The 21,215-nt window shown below is 40.0% G+C and overlaps 1 protein-coding gene across 3 annotated transcripts in view; it reads right to left on the bottom strand.

The window, feature by feature from the left end:
* pcdh15b (protocadherin-related 15b) overlaps window positions 1-21,215 on the bottom strand; it is a 297,173-nt gene that overhangs the window by 217,665 nt on the left and 58,293 nt on the right. For all 3 annotated transcript variants that reach the window (XM_055175304.2, XM_073866716.1, XM_073866717.1), the window contains exons 5-9: window positions 15,382-15,542; window positions 15,032-15,187; window positions 6,696-6,815; window positions 3,848-3,958; window positions 3,289-3,459 (exon numbers count right to left, since the gene is read on the bottom strand). In XM_055175304.2, coding sequence (XP_055031279.2) covers window positions 3,289-3,459; window positions 3,848-3,958; window positions 6,696-6,815; window positions 15,032-15,187; window positions 15,382-15,542 — 719 coding nt within the window. The remainder of the gene's footprint in view (window positions 1-3,288; window positions 3,460-3,847; window positions 3,959-6,695; window positions 6,816-15,031; window positions 15,188-15,381; window positions 15,543-21,215) is intronic.

The following is a 21,215-nucleotide window of genomic DNA, read 5'->3' as shown; positions in this document are numbered from 1 at the left end:
GAGACAAAAACTGGCCAGTATTTGAGACGTCACCAAGCCATACTGAATTAAAACATCGTTTGAAACTAATAAAACCCTCTACAATGCGAGTAATGGGCGTGCACAGTACATGGCAGTCACGAGTGTATAGTTCATTTTCAATAGGAGACATACGGAAAGCAGCACAATGGGGGCGTTTACAGAGTTGGCCTCCACGCTTTGCTCGGGTACCCAAAATCCTACCCCTTCTGTGGACACGGCTCTTCACTGCAGGCGCCACTGAATAGAAACATATTTGCACCAAATGCTGCACAAAATGCTTCCACTTACACGAAAAAAAAAAAAACGATGTAGCCACACAGTGAAACTTGGAGCGCACTGTGTAAAAAGCCTATTAATGCAACTTCACCCCTGGCAACTAAAATAAGGTCTTATATTAGCCATTGGCAAGTAAGTTCTTAGTTTTTACTCACCAGTGTGTGAGTTGGAGGCTAAGACTTAATCAATCTTGTGTTCAGCTGTCCATCAAAACCTAGCTATTCAGACAAAGCACCAGCAATTTAGTGTATGTCCTGCAGTTGTGTTCTTGACCGGACTTGAAATAAAATCCTGAGACCACTAAGTCTGAGACCAAGACAAGACCGAGACCAAAGAAAGTCGAGACCGAGACAAGACCATTAAAAAATAACCAAGACTGCTTATGAATCCTCAACACTAGTAACTACAATGTATTAACACCATTGATTAAATTTGATAGAATAACTGTTTTATTGCTATATACGTCAACAAATCTTGAATATAACTCCACCAGGTAATGTAATATGAGTAAGTTATCCAGTAAAGAAGCATTACTGTTATATATCTATTAGGGGTGGAACAATACATGTATTCGTTTCGAACCGAATCGGTACGGGGGTCACGGTTCGGTGCATGAATTTAAACGGAAAATACACGGTATGAAAATAAAAAAAACTTGCGTGCAAAATAATTGATGTAATGCGGAACTACTGTTAGAAACGCGGGTTCTTTATGGACAGCTAATCTGTTGCCCCGCTTTAGCGCTGAAGCTCTGATTGGCGCCAATGCAGCCGAGCTCCGCCTATGTATGCACTCTATCAGAGCCCGTCTACATTCTCTGGCACTCTGCATTTTTTTGTCACGTCGACGCCGGTCCAGTGAATGAGCAGCCGACAGCGAGTATGGCAAGTGGCGTTCCACAAGAGCTAGACGTTCCGCCAGCCTCTTTAAGATCGCAAGTTTGGCAAAACTTCAGTTTTCCAGTCAGTTACAATAGTACAGGCGAGAGAGTGGTGGAAAAGACGAGGACCTTGCATCGGCCTTGTTCAGCAGTTGTTAAGTATGTATGTGAGTGAAAATACATCTAATCAGGGCTCTCAAGTCTCACGCATTCACCTTGACAAACACGCATTTCAGTCAGTTCAAACGCCACACTTTGTATTTCTCACGCTGAGAAGTAGGAGATAAATTGTCCTGCTATATACAACAGGCATACGCAGGGCAGTTCTGTCGAGTTCAGCTGCTTTCAGTTTTTTAAGCGTGCTCAACTTTACGCAGCGCCATCAGCGTCAGAGTACCGCGAGAAATCTTGCGGAGGAGGCTGATTTCAAATCGCTCTCGCGTTACTCTGACGTCATCCACTTGTCGTTTCTTGAAGCCCCTCGTGAAGTCGTACACACCTATTAATTCATCATACAAGCCTATTTTTTTGTTATTTAGTACATTAATATGAAATAAGGCCAAAATGTAATTTGAAAATGTATTTAGGGAACACTTGTAATACATTTGAACCTATATTTGTATGAAAGATGAGTACAAGATTACTTAAAGTGGTATACATTTTTGAAATACGAGATAGTATATGTTAAATGCATTTCAGTTCATATTCATGACATCTGAAAATAACACTGATAAGGACACCTATGTTTTTAAGATTAGCTTAAGTACTAAAAAAAATGCCTTCTTCATTTTTGTTTTGCTTTTCCCTCCATTGTACCGAAAGTGAATCGAACCGTGGCGCCTGAACCGAGGTACGAACCGAACCGGGACTTCTGTGTACCGTTCCACCCCTAATATCTATATCTTCTTTATAAAGGAAAAGAAGATATCATCACAGCACTATTTGTTTTTTGAGATCATGAGAAATGAAATAGAAACACAATACTGCACGACTTCTGTGGGCTTCCTTATGTTCACAAATTCATAATTTTTTGCCACAAGGTCGTTATTACCTTGAAATCTTATCTTAAATTATTCAGCACTGTACATTTCCATGCAAAAGATTCCTAACATCATCTGTTTTTATGAAAAATGAAAATGAAAAATCGTGGAGGTACGCATTGACTTGCCGTCCATTCAATAAAAAAAACTACAGGGTTCTCACACCTTAGTTAACTTCAAATTCAAGGACCTTTCAAGGACTTTTCAGGTCCAATACCCTCAAATTCAAGGACTAAATGTGGGGACACATTTTAAGTGATAGCAAGGTTATATTGTGTTACCTTTTAAGATACATTGTTAAAGTTCTCTTTTAAGGGAACTTGCGCTGCGTCACTTTGGGGGTAAGTGCGTCTGAATGTGTATATCAAATTCAACCAATGGTGAGGCTTAACGACAAAGACAGGGTGACACGGGAGACAGGAAGTATATCGCTATCTGAAATATTGCCAAAAACGACGTTACAGGGACACAGGATGTATGGCAAGGGAGACGCAGCGTCTCGTTCCCTTCTCAGTAAACAACAGTTACATACGTAACCCGAGACGTTTTAATGTGTCAAACACAACTATGCAATAAAGCATTTTTTGAAGATATAAGCATTTAAAGCGAACAGTTTAGCATGTGTGCTTATAAAGTCTAGAATTTTGATGATATTATCCTACACTACACAGGGAATAATATGGATAGATTCAAGCACTTTCAATGACCTGTATCTATGCATGTATATTTTCAAAAATTTCCCAAGCCTTGACATTTTTCCCCATATTCACAAACTTTCAAGGATTTTAAGGACCCGTGGGAACCCTGAACCTAATTCCCGAAAGTTTTTTCATGCATATTTTTTGTCATTTGCCATTTACACAATTTTCTTTAAGTCTTCATGGGAGCAACATCATAGGCGCTCGACCAAACGCAAGCAGCTTAGAGGAAACAATGTTGGCCTGTCATGAAATATAGATGATTTTCAAGACCAGATTTTCGGACACATGCCAGTCAAAGTACAAACAGGTGCCAGCTACAATACATGAGAAGACTCTGTGTAACGTCTATAAGAGCAACATAAAGACTCACTGGATCGGTGAGCTCCAGGATACTGGCGTGATAAGTAAGAGGTCTACAGTCGCGGGTGTTGTCTACCAGACTGCAGGGCAGAAACATGGGACCCAGATCATCTCCATCCAGCACATCTACCGTGAGTGTGGTGGTGGCAGTAAGCCTGTCAGCTGGATTTGGAGCTCTGTCCTGATGGGAAAAAAACAGATGGCATGTTTTTCTGACTCTTCGGTGAGTTACAATGAAATGATCTGATTGTAATGCAAAATAATTCTGTAAGAGGATTACAGTTAAAGTTTGCCAGTTAAACAAGACAAAACACACTCACTTAAGGAAAACACTTTTAAGTTACATTTGTCTTCTTGTGTACCATTTCGCTTGTTGTCTTTCACAAAATACTGCAATAAATCCACGCGTATCAGTATGAGAAATGCTACTGTTTGTCAAACGATAATCACGCAGCATTATAGAAAGCATCTGCGACAACAACATCAAGTAAAACAGGATCTAAACATGCCTGTCATGTGACATCTGTATTCATCACTCTCGGGTATCGGATCTGCCCGTGCTGACTTACATTGGCCTGAATGATAACCAGGTATCGTGTGATCTCCTCATAATTCAGTCTCTCTCTCAGAACCACAGATCCAGACAGGGTAAGAGGGATGTCGAATGTCCTGTTTGTGCTCTGTAGAGAGGAAAGGCTGCATGGTTTAAAGATCTCGCATAGACACGCAATCATTAGAGATTCATGAGCCGTCTGCTTCAGTGAGGACAGAAGGCTGATGAAACAAAACTGCATCCTATTTAGCAGGACAGGTGAAGACTTTAGACTTTAATGGGGACTTGAAGGCTGTTACTTGTCCTGGTATAAATGTGGTTGATAAGTGAGCAAAGGTACATTTTATAATCCGTAAATTCCTTTATCTTTTTTTATTCAAACTACATAATATTAAGAGCAGCATAAATTATCTAAAATTCACATCAATCATTTCATCAATAAATTCACTATACTCATACATTTATATGCAAAACTTTTTATTTTTCGTAGTGCTACAGTATATTTAAATTGGCTTATTGTTATTGTTCTACACAGTTTAATGTGCTATGTGCTGCTAAATGATACTAAACTCATTCTCCGTCAGCCTTTTTAAAAAGCTGCCCACCAGCATTTTTTGTGATTTTCACAAAAGTTTCACAAAATGCCTTCCAGGAACAAACCCTTTGCTTTCAGACAAACAAACAAAACTGGAAAAACAACTTTTCATTATATTTTCATTTGTTATCTTTTTATAACTTCTTAAATATGGGAAGGTTTCTTTATCTCTTTCGCCGCCATTGACGAGATATCTCGTCAATTAAGAGAAAACTTCCCCGCCAATGACGAAATTTTCCGTCTTTCCACAATACCGCTATTATCCACCAGGTGCCGCACTTCCACAACTTATACAGGCGCACAGGGGGACCTCTGAGAAAATCGTGCTTCTCAGAGGTCCTCTGTGTTTTTAATCCCGTCCGAATCGGCCATGTCTGTTTTTCTCTGACGACCTCCGTAAAAATTCCAGAGCAATTTACCTACTGTTTTTCGCCGAACTCAGAGGTCCTCTGAGAAATTTAATCCCGTCCGGATGCAAATGTCTGTGTTTGCCCGCAATATCTTTTGAAAACGCGGTTCATTTAATGTTTTGGCCAACGTGATCTGCCGTAAGGTCTTACTAATGCGCGTATATTGTATTTCCTGAGTCCCATTCATTCAGATATGAATGTTTTTTCACATTTGGCAAAATAAAGTAATTAAATCAAGACGAGCTGAATATCATACACTGTTAAGGCTAAACACTGTAATATCATTAACATTATAAGAAACTCCGTTCAAAGTTCTTCAACTCCGGAATGGTAATGTTAATTAATAAAGATATTACATTTTATTAATCATTATTTCTTCATTTCTTTGTGTTTGTTATAAGCAGACAGTTATATAAAACACGTAGGCTAACGTTACTTTAGTAGGATTTGTATATTTTATTTTGATTTGTTAAAATTAAATTATTAAATTACATGTTCTGTCATAATTTTACATTTAAAGCAAAATATTTAACATTACAAACACGCATATCCAGAGCACGTGCTACTGCAACGCCCAAATGCATGAAACAGAGACTCCCATGTCTGGAATAGCCTGCATCATTTTAATTCCATCCGAATCGGTACATAAAATCACAGACGTCCTGGGGGACACGCTGAAACTCAAACGTCGTTTGGAAAACTAATCCCTTCCGAATAGTGCTTTAATGTGTGATTGACTTTATAATAAGCTGTTTACCTGATAGTTTGTTGTGCAAGTTTTGTTAGAGGTAAAATCCCATATGAACCCCCAAAGTTATTTAGTTAGAAATGATTCCTACTTCTGTTGATTTCGGTCAATGTGCTTAAAAAAATTACTGGAAAAAAGTTTTTAACGTATTCATGTTTTGCGTTTTTTGTAATCTGTAAGAATTGGAGATATTTACTTAGTTATAGAACTATATTAGTGTTCAAAAGAAAAGTAAGCATGCTTACAACATTAAAATTAATAAAACGCTGCTTTTATCTCAAAATTAGGTCATACGTTCCTTCTCATTTTAACAATCCATGATTTCTGAGGTTGTTTGTCCTGTGGAAATTTGTAAATTATGTATTTTAAGTGTTTTGATGGCTGAATTACCAGCATCCTAATACAATAGGTTTAAAGCACACGCTCTGGACGTGCATCGCTCACAGCCTCGTTTTGGAATCAACAGGTCCCTTTAGGGAAGTCAAGTAGGCAGCCATGTTTGCAACACCTCAGGACAGATATTTTTTGGAATACTTGAATGTCTACTTCTCCTCTCATAGTAACAAGACTGCTCAGTTGTGTTATATCAAATATCTTTGGTGAAAATTGTTTATGCGATCGAACAGTATGTCAGAAAAAGTATTCAAAAAACATTAGGCAAAAAGTACCCGAATGACTACTTCCAGTTAGATTTTTAATGTCCAGTTCACACTACAGGATTAAACCTGATTTGCAAGTCATCGAGCTCCCCGCCAATCTTTATGTGTGAACTAGTTAACGAGCATCAAAGAGGCTCTGCCAATGCTTTTCCAACAAAGTACACAAAAACCTGCTGCTTTATCAACTTTTGCTTTGATATGGTGGGTTACACCAGTAACATGCCAGCGTCAACACTGTCTACTAGCGGCCTGCCTGTCGACGACGTAGAGAGTACGGTGTAGGTCCAACACAGATGTAAAAATCAGGCTTTGCACAACACAAGCGGTCAGGTTACCCTATCATACCTGTATATGAATTGTATTGTGAATAGTTATGCATTTGATCTGTCTTTTTCTGAATCATGGCTCACATTTGTGAGGTTTTCAAAACTGTAAAAGAGAAACTTCTTTACCTGATCTTTTGGGTTATATCTAATGGTGTATTCAATTTGTCCATTAGGTCCATCATCAATGTCGACAGCCCCGTTATTTCCTGAAAACCCTGAGAAGATGGTGGTTCCAACGGGTGTCAACTGTAAAAGATAAGTAAAAAAGTCAGAAAACATTGTAAAGTGAAAAATCTGTTGCGAGTCTCTAAACATCCTCAACTATCAACAAGAAGCTTTTTAATCTAAAGTTACTCCGGCTGCCATTTCATTATCTTTTACTTGTTTCCTAGCACTAGTGAGTCGGCGGGTTAGTTTCTGCCTGAAGCGTGTTGACCACTGCGTTAACCAGCAATCCTCTGAGAGAGAATCTGATGGACATCTCTTATAAAGCACAGACTCTAGCTGTCATAGCGACGTACTGCTGCGGCGAAAGAGAAAAGAGAAAGTAATGGGTTTGAACCTGCTGAGAAAGCTGAAGGCATCTGGGAACTCGGGTATTAGTTTCTGTGCTGCCTGTCTGACAAGACATATTATAGAGAGAAAAGATAAATACCTGACAACAGAAATGAGAGTTAAGATTCAGACAGCTGTCCAGATGGTTTGAATACAGCGATGTGACCGCTGCCAGTAAGAGGTGATGTAAATTCATCACATTTGCCAATGAACAAACACTACTTAAATAACGTGTAAGGCAAACTGGACTACTAGATATCAGGTCAGGCCAAGCCAATACGTGGTCCAAAAGGGTTGTATCCGGGGTTTAAATTGGGCCGGGGCCATCTGGGGCTAAGCTCTGGCACATAGGCTGAAGGTCTTGGTCTGCTCCATGCCAGTGTACCTGCTGCGCTGGTGCGTGTGCACTGACATGAAGCGAAAAATGTGTTTCCATTCATTAGGCTTCATGCACGTACGTGCGAGGCACAAAAGACGGATTGCGCAGCCAAGTTTTTACCGCTCATTTGCACGACATGTCAATCATTTTTGGTACCATGTGCTTAATAATCTACATCGGTACGTCTCACTTGAACCTCAAAAACGCGCACTCACGCAGGATTATTTGACATTGTAGAGATGAGAGATAGATAGAATGGTGCCCGGGTCGAGAGAACTTGCAAAACTTGCAAAAGACTGTGGTATTTCGAAATAATTTTGGGTGTATATGTCCTGTCAAGTGCAGAGAGGTTCTGTAATTCCGTGCTTTATGAAATGTGCGTCTCCGTGTGTGCGCTTATGAGTGTGTGTCCATTTGAGTATGTGTGTGCATCTGTGCGCACAGAAAAGAACTCACTTTAGCATCTACTTGCACTCAAATTGTTTAAAATAAGTTGAATGTTAACATTTGCGACTTTTAAAAACACATGCATATGATAAACATTCTATATAAATAGTTATTTATTTTTCAATTATGCGTATTTGTGCGATTATTACTAAAGAGATTATTATCATTTATGCGTGATTACTTCTGCTTTCTTACAAAAATATTTTGTGCCCCTTCTGAGTGGGTGGGCCAGCCGTCAATCTGAGTGGGCCGGTGCCACCCTGGCCCTTATGTAGCTTCACCACTGGTGCGCGTCTTAGTATTTGCAGCTTAAATCATATCAGTTTAGTGTTTATTTGCATTAGCATAAAATGATAAACAAAGTAATTTAGGCTGAGTGCAGATATGTTAATCTAATTAGCATACATGAGATATTTATAATCATAAAATAAATTAACAAAAAATGTCTGAAGCCATAATAGATAATTTATGCCTGTGATGTGCATCAATTAAACTGTACATGTAAACAGCTAATTTACTACATTACTCACTGAATACATTGTTATTATTATTAATGCTTATGGGAACATTGCTGTTGTTTATTAACATTTCACTGCATGCCTATTTTTTAAAAGTGATAAGCCACTCAAGGCTGTGCATTTGTAACATTCCACGCTAAAATTATTATAATGTATTTTCCTCTCATGGATTCCTGTATATAAAATCAATTGTTTAAAGGAATAGTCTACTCATTTTCAATGTTGAGGTGTGTTGTTGCCTTGACTGGGAGTTGTTGATACATCCCTCTATCGTCTGTGTGCGTGCGCGTGGGCGCTGGAGCGCGCTGCGGCGCTTCGATGGCATTTAGCTAAGCCCCATTCATTCAATGGTACCATTTAGAGATAAAGTTAGAAGTGACCAAACACATCAACGTTTTTCCTATTTAAGACGAGTAGTTATACGAAAAGTCTGAAAAGTCCGCTCCCCTTCTCCCTCTCATAATGGGAGAGGGAGGGTGTTACTGCGCCGAGTCGAAGTACTCCCAAAAGTGCTATTACGCCATAAAATGTAGCTCCTCTTTTAAATCCGCTTAGAAAAGCGCTACGTTTTATTTTGTACCACCAAACTTGCTCGTATAACTACTCGTCTTAAATAGGAAAAACGTTGATGTGTTTGGTCACTTCTAACTTTATCTCTAAATGGTACCATTGAATGAATGGGGCTAAGCTAAATGCTATCGAAGCATCGCAGCGCGTTCCAGCGCTTACGTGCACGCACACAGATGATAGAGGGATGTATCAACAATTCTTAGTTAAGGTAATAACATATTTTAATATTGAAAATGAGTAGACTATTCCTTTAAGTTATGGATGCTAATGGTCAATAGGCAGGGTTTCCCGCAGCACTTTGCAGTTCGGGCGGCCCGCCTAAGCTGGGAAACGCAACAGCCTAACTAGGTTGTCCAAAAAAATAATAATTTGCTGCACAAAAGGCCGTCAAGTGCATCTCGGAGAATAGCGCGGACGCGCTTCACTCCGCGAGCGGGCATGCGCGCCAAATGGCCGAAATGAGAGAAACATGGTCCGTCACTGTCTGGATGATAACTAGCCAGTTGATAAAACATCTCGGAGAATAGGGCAGACGCGCTTCACACCGCGAGCGTGCATGCGCGCCACATGACTGAAATGAGAGAAAGACGTCGTCTGTCATTGTCTGGAGGATAGCCAGTTGATCCGTGAGAACTGAAAGTGGACTTATGTTTTGGGTTTATTTAAGCCTGTTATTGTATTAGTCTATAGTTCTTGAAAATTTAAAGTAAGTTAGCTGGTGATTTTGTTGTTTGAGCAACCTGGTAGCTAGGCTTCACGTGCCTATTGATTCGATATAATTGTTGAGCGCTCTTGCTCACGTTATTTATGTGCATTATCTACATGCTCCAGTAGTTACATTCCTTGAAGATAATGTAATTAATAGTGGGAAATAATCAGTTTTTACAATCTTTGCGCTATCTATCATCGTTCGCCAGACGTTCTACAACATCTGCTTGTTTGTGTTTATTAACCCTTTAATTTCACTTCATCACGCAGCTATTCTCGTTAAGAGGTATCTGTTAAATCATTTCATTCATTAATAATCTAGTATGTGTTCATTTTCTGTCACAGTTTCTACAAAATTAAGCTTTATTTGAGGGTTTTAAATAAAAATATTTTCATCATGACGTGTACGCCCCGCCCCTTTGATTGCCACACCCCTAACTAACAAATTTTTCTGTGGGAAACTAATAATATTGGCAAAAATTGGGTTAATCTACAATGCCTACAACACACAAAGATGCCAATTTTATTATAAAGTAACTGCACAAAGTGCCACCCTACCTAGAAGATATACTAGAAGGTATAAGCTGCGTTTCCATTGCAAAATCTTAAACATTATTTTCTAAATGTCGACAAAAGACTATTGTGAAATGACGGTGTTTCCATTAACCGAAGAAATGCGACTGAAATGTAGTGTATTATCCAAACATTAATGCCAAAGACAGCCCCTTATACATAGGAGCAGCAATAAGTGTTTCTTGGAGGTAATTTACATCAAAAGAGATGTAGGAGTGTTATTCACTGCAGCTTTGCAAAATACACAATTTTCCGAAACCACATCATGCGAGCGTAAAAACTTTTTTGCGATATATGGGTGTTTTTGCAAAATTTAAGTGTTTCCATTGGCCATATTTTCAATTCGCAATGTTAATTTGTGCAACATAAAGGGTAATGAAAACGCAGCTATAGTTTCTGACTTACTATTGTTTTACTGAAAATGTGTGCCCAACATATTTTGATTCCGCTGTGCACTGCGCCTAACAACTTTGCATTAAAACCTATAGCATCATGTGGTCTCTGTGGTTTATCAAGACCTAAAATTAATTTCAAAAGAATATTGGACAATAAGCTGATATTTACATTGATCATTGAAATGTGAAACCAAACTCACAATATCTGCACTCACTTTTCCTCTGTTAAACAGGCAACCCTCCAGCGGCCATTTGCTATTCAGTTCACACGTCCATCATGTGCTTTTCTCAACATTACTTCATGGTTTCTTTTAAACACAACCTCCTCCTGTAGCACTCAGTGAGCCCAGCAGTGGTTGTTGACTGATGGACTGAGCCGTCAGTCAGACGCTTCAGATTTCCAGCGAAATCGATAGCGGGCACTACATGCTGGCGTTCTCTGAGGCCACTTGAGGTGAGGCTGCTTGCCACCGACGCTTCATCCTAATGAGGGAAATCTCTACTGACAGCTCTCTGGGGAAGCACTTTCAATTAGCTGAAAGCCACAGTCTCTCCATCCAGTCAATCCGGTCGGAGAAGATCTCTCGGGATAAAGATAGGATTCCCACACACCCGTCACAACGTTACGTGTTGAATGTGAAAGATAAAATAAAGAGGACGAATATAGGCGGCGGTGCAGAAACAGACAGAGACTGAATGCAGAGTAGGATGTATGACAAAATGTCTGTCACTTGCAAAATGCGTTGAGTTTGAAATATTTTGGCTAATTGGCATTCAGTTAAAGAAACAATGCAGCACTCTCAGCTCTACTCTACACATTATACCATTGTAAAATTCATTTCGCCAATTTATTCTGTTATTACCATATACAAAACAATTTGAAATAAACTAGCCTATTGAATTTCAATACTGGTGCATTAATCATCTGGCAATTTGAAGTAAGAATACAGCTCCAATCTGCTGTTAGAGGCTAAATAAGTCATGAAAGGTGAATGGCAGATTTATTCGGTGAGCTACGACACTTCTGGGGTAATTACACAGCAGTCAAAGACTGAAAACATTAACAACTAAATGCTTCAGCTCGCAAGCCCACAAGTGGAATTCATTTACTACAAAAAACACCCGTCGTGGTTAAAACATCACACTGGCACAATCCACTGAGTTTCCAATTACACTTGCAATTAACGACAAATGCTTGATTTTAGCCCAACCGTAGGGCTGTTGGAGCAAAAACGTATTCAAAATATTCATCCACAATATTGAATATACAATACATAATAATGAATGTTGAGCTTTAAATAATAATGATTTCATATTTTATTTAGCATCAAAATGTATGTTAATTTACCATCATTAATGCTTTGAAAAAAAAATAGTAGAAATAGCTAGTAGTTTTTCACTCATGTTTAGTTTTAAAGAAGAAGCAGTGCAATCCAATCTGTGTGTGAAGCAGGCAGAGCTGTATGATTTTGTGACGCACCTGTCTGCGTGCGATATTGTCCGCAGCGACATGTGTGTGATATTGTCCGAGGCTGTGTGCGAAGTTGTATGCAGCTATGTGTGATGATGTTTGCAGCTGTGTGTGATGTCTGTCGCGGGTCATATTTTCTGGAGCTGCGTGCGTGTGCTTTTGTCTGCTGCTGTGAGCGTGATGATGGCTGCATGCATTATTTAGTCTGCAGCTGCATACACGTGTGATGTTCTCTGTGACTGTGTGCGTGTGCTGTTGTCTGAGACTGCATGTCTGTAATGTTGTCTGCTGTATGCATCTGGCTGTGTCTGCCGCTGAGTGCGTGTGAGGTTGTTTGCAGCTGTGAGCGTTAGATGTTGTCTGTGGCTGCATGCATGTGATGTTTCTGCGGCTGCGCGTGTGTGATGTTGTCTGAGACTGCATGCCTGTGATGTCATCTGGAGTTGCATGCATGCAATGTTGTCTGCAGCTGTGTATGAATTGTCTGCAGCTGCATGTGATGTTGTCCGAGGCTGCATGTGATGTTGTCTGCAGCTGCATGTGTACTGTTTTTTTGTGACTGCACACATCTGATGTCTGTGGCTGCATGCGTGTGATGTTGTCTGCGGCTGCGCGCGTGTGATGTCGTTTGGAGTTGCGTGTGTGATATTGTCGGCAGATGCGTATGTTTGATATTGTCTGCAGCTACATGTGAGTGATGTTGTCTGCAGTTGCGTATTTTTTGATATTGTCTGCAGCTGCATGTGATGTTGTCTGCAGCTGCATGTGTACTGTTTTTTGTGACTGCACACATCTGATGTCTGTGGCTGCATGCGTGTGATGTTGTCTGCGGCTACGCGCATGTGATGTCGTCTGGAGTTGCATGTGTGATATGTCGGCAGATGCGTATGTTTGATATTGTCTGCAGCTGCATGTGAGTGATGTCGTCTGCAGCTGCGTATTTTTGATATTGTCTGCAGCTGCATGTGATGTTGTCAGCAGCTGCGTGTGATGTTGTCAGCGGCTGCGTGTGATGTTGTCAGCGGCTGCGTGTGATGTTGTCTGCAGCTGCATGCATGTAATTTTGTCTGCAGCTGCATGTGATATTGTCAGCGGCTGCGTGTGATGTTGTCTGCAGCTGCATGCATGTAATGTTGTCTGCAGCTGCGTGTGATGTTGTCAGAGGCTGTGTGTGATGTTGTCTGCAGCTGCATGTGATATTGTCAGCGGCTGCGTGTGATGTTGTCTGCAGCTGCATGCATGTAATGTTGTCTGCAGCTGCGTGTGATGTTGTCAGCGGCTGCGTGTGATGTTGTCTGCAGCTGCATGCATGTAATGTTGTCTGCAGCTGCGTGTGATGTTGTCAGAGGCTGTGTGTGATGTTGTCTGCAGCTGCATGCATGTAATGTTGTCTGCAGCTGCTTGTGATGTTATCTACAGCTGCATGTGTATTGTTTTTTGCGACTGTGTACTGTGTGAAAGTGATGTTGTATGCAGCTGCTTGTGTGTAATGTTGTATGTGGCTGCGTGTGATGTTGTCTGCGGCTGCGCATGTGATGATGGCTGCGAGCGTAATTTAGTCTGTGGCTGCGCACGTGATGATGGCCGCGCAGGTTATTTAGACTGCGGCTGCGCGCGCTTGATGTTGTCTGCAGGCGTGTGATGTTGTCTGAGACTGCATGTCTGTATTGTTGTCTGCAGCTGCCTGTGATATTATCTGCAGCTGCATATGAGTGATCTTGTCTGAGGTGCGTGTGATGTTGTCTGCAGCTGCATGCTTGCAATGTTGTCTGCAGCTGCATGTTTAAAATGTTGTCTGCAGCTGCGTGTAATGTTGTCTGAGGCTGCGCGTCATGTTGTCTGCAGCTGCTTGCATGCAATATTGTCTGCATGAAGCGTGCATGAAGTTTTTTTTGCGACTGCACACGTGTGATGTCTGCGACAGCGTGTGTGTGATGTTGTCTGCAGCTGCATGCCTGTGTTGTTGTCTGGAGCTGCATTCATGTGATATTGTCTGCAGCTGCATATATTGAAATTGTCTGCAGATGCATGTGATGTTGTCTAAAGCTGCAAGCTTGCAATGTTGTCTGCAGCTGCGTGTTATGTTGTCTGCAGCTGCATGCATGTAATGCTGCCTGGAGCTGCGTGTGATGTTGTCTGTAGGTGCGTGCATGACGTTGTCGGCTGCTGCGTGTGTGTAATGTTATCTACTGCTGCATGTGTATTGTTTTTTCCGACTGAGCACATTTGATGTATGTGGGTGTGTGATGTTGTATGCAGCTACTTGCGTCTGATGTTGTATGTGGCTGCGTGCGTGTGATGTTGTCGGTGACTGCGAGCGTGATGATGGCTGCACGTATTATTTAGTCTGTGGCTGCACACACGTGATGTTGTCTGCAGTCATGTGATGTTGTCTGTGACTGCGTGTGTGTGCTGTTGTCTGAGACTGCATGTGTGTGATGTCGTCTGGAGCTGCGTGTGATGTTGCCTTAGACTGCATGTCTGAAATGTTGTTTGCAGCTGCCTGTGATATTATCTGCAGCTGCATGTGAGTGATCTTGTCCGAGGCTGCGTGTGATGTCATCTGCTGCATGCTTGCAATTTTGTCTGCAGCTGCATGTTTGCAATGTCGTCTGCAGCTGCGTGTAATGTTGTCTGAGGCTGAGCGTCATGTTGTCTGCAGCTGTATAGATATTGGCAATGTTGGCTGATGGTGTTTATTATTGCATCTACCTTCTCTAGCAAACACTTAAAATTTTTTAAACTTACTTTAGAGTATGTTCAGCAGAACTTACAGAAATTTGTTGCCTGTAAAAAAGTAACATCTGCAGTGAAGAAAACAAAGACGAAGCTAAAGAGAAACTCACCTCATTAATGGCTACATAGTATCGAGGCTGTTGAAAGCGAGGAGGGTTGTCGTTCCGGTCCCGAACAACTATCCGCACCTCGTGCAGTATCACCGTGCCAACAAGCTCATTAGTACACTGAACCTGCACTACAATGGACTGAATGTAGGAGGGTGGCTAAACAAGAACAAGGAGAAGAGAGAGTTCATTTGCATAGCGTGCACTCAGCAGCCAAGCGGGAAATGACCATTTGGTTACAGACCATTACAAAGAGCTGTGAATAACTAGTTTATTTTTTAATCATCGTTCCTCCTGAACTGAAAGCAATGAAGGGAAACATGAAGTGCATGAAGAATCTAATGGATAATTACATCTCGGTCCAGAACTCGCCCGGTGCTGTTGAGATATAGACGCTGTCTGACCGGGTCCAGGATGACCCAGTAGTCCTGGTTGTCTCGTAAGGACAAAGAGATGGTTCGGTCGGGACCTTCTGCTCTTCCATTTATCTGCATGTTCTCCACCAGAAGAGTTCCTGTGAAAATTAGAAATTTTCATTTGCTTAGTACCTTCAAAGAAATACTTTACCAAAAAGTGAATCATCTGCTCAAACCAATGTAATTCAAATCATAAGAGTAAGATAAGAACCTTGCTCCTAAATCTTTGGAGGACATTATTATAGTTTTATGTAAGGAAAAGGGCTAGGTTTGCTAGGGTAAATACAGTTTACATTCTACGCATAAAGAGGGTAAATGATGGCTGACTTTTGGATGAACTATTTCTTTAATTTGCAAAAAGCCCTTGTGGCATTATTCCTAATTCTCTATTATTGCTGTAAGTAAAAATAGACGATGCACTGGGCCTTGCTTCATTTTTAATGCAATGGCACATCAGCAAATATTATTAGACACATGAATAAGAGGTTTTGGTCTTTTCTAGAAACAAGACTGTTCTCTAAAAAAAACTACCTGCCAGCAGCTTTTTACAACCTGTGGTTACATTTTAAGGTTGTTCGCCTTATGCTTTATATTAAGAAGCATTTAATTCTCTGCATTTGTAGAAGTTGTTTTTTGTTTTTTTAGAATTGTTACTAAACACATTATAAATGTTAGAAATGTTTTGCTGGAACACGTTGGAAAAATTGTAGTTCTCAATTGTGGAGTTACACTGTTTTTTGTGTTCAGGATTTTTGGGCGGGGCAAAAACGATGGCTCGATAACACATTGGAGCCACCCCTAACACACCCCAGTGACTCGTCAATTGAAAATACAGCGGAGAAAATAAGTAATTGAGACATCAGCATTTTTATCAGTAAGGGGATTTCTAAGTGGGCAATTGACACAAAATTTCCACCAGTTGTAGCCATCAAGCCAAATATTGAATTCATACAAAGAAATCAGAACATTTAAGTATACAAGTTGAGTCATAATAAATAACTTTTTACACCAATTGTGTCATTCTCTAATGTTCCGGTTTATGTTATGTGAATGAGATCTGACTGCATCATGCCACAATCTAGGTGGTTAAAACATTTCCTATCATTGTGGGGACATTTGGACCACATTAACAATATGAAAAATATTACAGTATGAGATCTGCAGTATGATTCAATGCAGGACTGCATTCATGTACTTGAGCTTCAGATGTCCACAATCACACACATGTAAAGCATTAAATGAATACATAACACAAGCATTTCGGGGCGGTTTCCTGGACAGGGATTAGCTTAAGCCAGGACTAGACCCGAGTTTAATTGGAAAATATAACTCGTTTTAACAAACATACCTTACTAAAAACATTACTTATGTGCATTTTGAGGCAAAACAAAGGGCACTGATGTATTTTAAGATATGTCAGTGCAAGTTGTTTTGAGTTTGGACAGCTCTTACTTTTATTTTAGTCTAGGACTAGTCTAATCCCTGTCCGGGAAACCACCCCATAGAGTACTATTGTTTGGGTGTGACCTATTCCTTCAAAAAAGTTTGATGATTATCACTGCTTCAATGGCCAGCAAAGACATAACCTGGTCTAAAAGACACAAACCAGACCACGTTATTCCTGAGGAATAGAAGGTAATAAACTCTGACAAGTAATTTTTAACATCTGAAGGGGTTTGTTGAAAAATCCAGTGGGTGTGTGTGTGTGTGTGTGTGTGTGTGTGTGTGTGTGTGTGTGTGTGTGTGTGTGTGTGTGTGTGTGTGTGTGTGTGTGTGTGTGTGTGTGTGTGTGTGTGTGTGTGTGTGTGTTGTCAGCTGGCCTGGTGAAGGGGGATGAGCATCTCATCCCATGGGAGCTTCAGTGATTACTGCACATAAAACAGGCGAGAAAGGCCAAGTGCAAATTATAGTGATAACACTGCTGCCTCATGATGATTCTGTGTTTAAGGATTTTATTACACCATTCACAGTACTACTCAAGAAACACTTTATGCAGACCAGGGTGCCATTAAGGTCGGAAATGCTCATCTAAACATGACTTTATCCTGATGCTGTGCTCAGCAGATAAAATGACATTTATTGAAATGTCTTAGCTTCAACACTGTTAAATAAAGGAGGGGGTGGAGTATTAAATCATCACTAAGCCCAGCCTCCTTCCAGGACCGTTGTTTGCTCAGACAAGGATTAGAGAACGTATCATAGGAGTGAATTTTAAATTATGGTTTGTGTGGTAGTGAGGATATATTAGTTACCGTGTAATTCTTTGACAATTTCTGATACAGTAAACGTATATCAGCATTCAAGATAAAAAATGCCTACAAACTGGAATGAAGCAGCTATCAGAGAGCTCCTCACTATCTCACTGAAACTGAGATCGTTCACTAGCTTAATGGAATGGTACATAATGTGCTAGTTTATGAATGAATAAAAAAATGCACACGCATGGTTTTACGACAGATAAATTGCAGATAATCAGCAAATTTAAGACACTGCAGAAAATCCACCATATGCACAATTACAATTATACCACATTCACACAGCACTTTGGTCCAAGAAAATTTTCATAAAATTGGCAGAGAGGCTTCTGTGTGAACACAAACTCGTAAATGTTCTGGAATCGCTCCCGTAAAGAGGACCTAGCAACAATCACGGAAAGCATTTTCTATGATAGGAGGCAGAAACGATGCCGTAAAGGTGCAGTGAGGACGCACATGTCATCGAAACCATTGAAGTTCAGCTCTTTGACACAGTGATTAAAACACAGGGATTTAAAAACAGATCAACATTCATGACGAGAAATGTCGGCAAACTGGATTGAAGCAGATATCAAGAAGTTCATCACTATCTGTGCTGTAACTGAGATCATTCCCCAGCATAAACGAACAGCGCATCACGCGCTCCTTTTGATCTTGTCATAAACCAAAATAATCAAACAATACAACAGTGCATTTTCAAGAATCTCTGCATAAAAAGAGCTTATAATACAATGAAATTTAGTTACTACAAGCTTTAATATATACAAACTGTATATTCTATTCCCTTCCCCTTATCCAAACCCCAACCATCACAGAAAACTTTCTTGTACCTTAGATTTTCAATAAATATCTTTCTGTTTGATTTATAAGCCTGTTTACTCATGGGGCCCCCAAAATGTCCCAACAAGGTCACAAATGTACTGGTATTCCTATCTTACCTAACCCTATCAATTGGTCCCCAAAACGTGATAATTACCAGGCACACACACAAACACACACACACCAGGAGCTCAGATGCAAAAGCCACTAAATGCTACCTTCATCAAAAATGAGATAATGATATTGCCCATATGCTCTCCACACACATCAACAGTGATGGGCAGTAGCGCGTTAGAAGTAACGCGTTACTGTAATCCGAATACTTTTTGCAAGTAACGAGTAAAGTAAGGGACTACAATTGCAAAAACAGTAATTAGATTACTGTTACTTCCCAGTAAGCAGGCTGCGTTACTGCGTTTTTAAACCTTGATTTTGTTTTGTGAGACTGTCTCGTGTCGTGACGCGAGTCGAGTGACAATGATGTATGAGTGCCGCGCCGTCAGTCAGTGTAGTGTTGAACATGAAGAGACAACATGGAGCGCGGAAGAGAACAAGACTATGCAGCGTTTAATGGTTGGAAGTATCGACATTACTTTGAGTTTAACTCTAAAGGTGACAAAAACATCAGCGTCCGCTGTACACTCTGCGTGGGAATAAAACTTTTATCTACAGCGAAAAATTCCAACTCAAATCTGAGCAAACACCTAGCAAGCCGGCACAGGAATGTGAAACTTACTGAAAAAAGTCCCCGAACCCCCAGCTGACATGACCGCTGCGGCTCCATCTCATACACGTTCACGCGAAATCTGATGTAAACAACAGACTATATATCTATATTTCATGGAATATACGCATCTGTGGACCTGGTCATTTGATGAATTCTATAAGACTGTTTTCATGGGTTATTCACACATCTGAAACAGACTCGCGATCGTTATATTAACACTAAGGTAAGAAGTCCTGTTTATATTTTGCATGTTGTCATCTGGACTTCTGTCACAAAATACTACATTTATCATGCTAGAGCATCTGTATCTCAAAACAGGGGACATACACTGATGCTAAACCCGTAGACCTTTTAAACGATGTATAGTAATGTTAATATTATTATTGTTTGTAGACTATATAGATAGATATATAGATATAGCAGCGTTAAAAAAACAACAACGTCATCACGCCCACGAATTAGTGCGCGTCAAGAGGTAAAAACAGAGAATGTTTCATTTAATTCAATCTTAGATGATAGAATATGCAGAAAGAAGAGAATTAGGCTGAAATGTCTTGGCCCGGTTGCATAAAACACCTTAAGTTTTTCCCTTAAGTATGACACTTAAGGGGTAAATTCCCCTTACCTACTGTAAGAGAATATTTTAAGGGTGTTGCATACAGTATAATCCCTTAAATGGTTCTCTAAGGTAAGGGTAATCGTTAAATGTTTCACGACAGCGACCCAGGTTTGTTGTTATAAAACATTTTGCCATGGAGATGCAACAGAAAAAACTTAAACTTAAGTTTAAGGGAAACATAAGGGTGGACTTAAGGGAAAATAAAACTTTATGCAACCAGGACCTGTTGCTTTATACTGTAGCATATTCAGGTCGTGCATCATGTTTTTGAAAAGTAACTTAGTAAAGTAACTAGTAAAGTAACAAATTACTTTTGAAAATAAGTAATCAGTAAAGTAACAGGATTACTTTCTTGGAGAAGTAATCAGTAATCAGTAACTAATTACTATTTCCAAGTAACTTGACCAAATCTGGTCATCAAATACTTTCACTTTCATGCTTGATCCTGGCTTCAGGCCATTCAGAAATACTGCTTTGTTGGCAGAATCCACTAAATGCCAAAACAATTTTTTAGTAAAGTCCTCAAAGTGCACAGAAGACAAATAACGACCATAGATAACATTCACACTTGTCTCTTGTGAGAACTTGGACCTGAATACAACATTAATGTGGCAGTGACATGGATCACAGCGCCCCCTAATATGTGCTTCAGTTTCATTCAGACTTTCATTTGCAATGTTTCTAGTTGCATCTTTAGTGATTTTGCAACTGTTTACTATGTCTTGTGAAAGAAGTGATTTATTTAAGAAATGAAGGTTTTTGGCAAAAAAGTTTGCATGCACACTGCAAGGTTTTGCAGAGAAAGACAGTCAGATTTGTCAAATACAGCTGGATTTTCATCACCCGATTTTATGCACACTTTGAAGTACTGCATAAGAAACAAGTGTTGGAAACACCAAATTTCGAATAATAATACCTTAATTTTCAAAAAAAGTTTTACGATAGCTTAAGGTGGATTTTGATTTATGCGATAGAGTAAGAATAAATGTGAATAATGAGAGATGGAAATGCATTTGCTGAATAAATTCTGACGTAATGAACATTAAAACCCACATGACTGATTGTCTAGATGTTTCCGCTGACGTTGTCTTTCCCATACAGTATATGGGGCTCAACGTCGTCGCAATGCTCCTGCTGCTAGTGCCTGCATCAAAAATTCTAAATTTCTTCTTATGTGCACAGTATTCAGTTTAGCAATTACAAGCTGCACTGCTAGTAAATGTATAACTTGCCAAAGCATAACTAAATCCTCATAACTAAATAGTCTCCATTTTCTAAGCGTGCCTTGTTTTATTCACTGTTGGTTACTAGGATCACCAATGCCACCGTCATTTGCTTTAACATCTTGATG

The sequence above is a fragment of the Misgurnus anguillicaudatus genome, chromosome 4 (assembly GCF_027580225.2).
Source record: "Misgurnus anguillicaudatus chromosome 4, ASM2758022v2, whole genome shotgun sequence".
NCBI classification, from domain to species: domain Eukaryota; kingdom Metazoa; phylum Chordata; class Actinopteri; order Cypriniformes; family Cobitidae; genus Misgurnus; species Misgurnus anguillicaudatus.
Note: the sequence above shows the minus strand (reverse complement) of the source record. Positions and strands in the feature narration are given on the sequence as shown.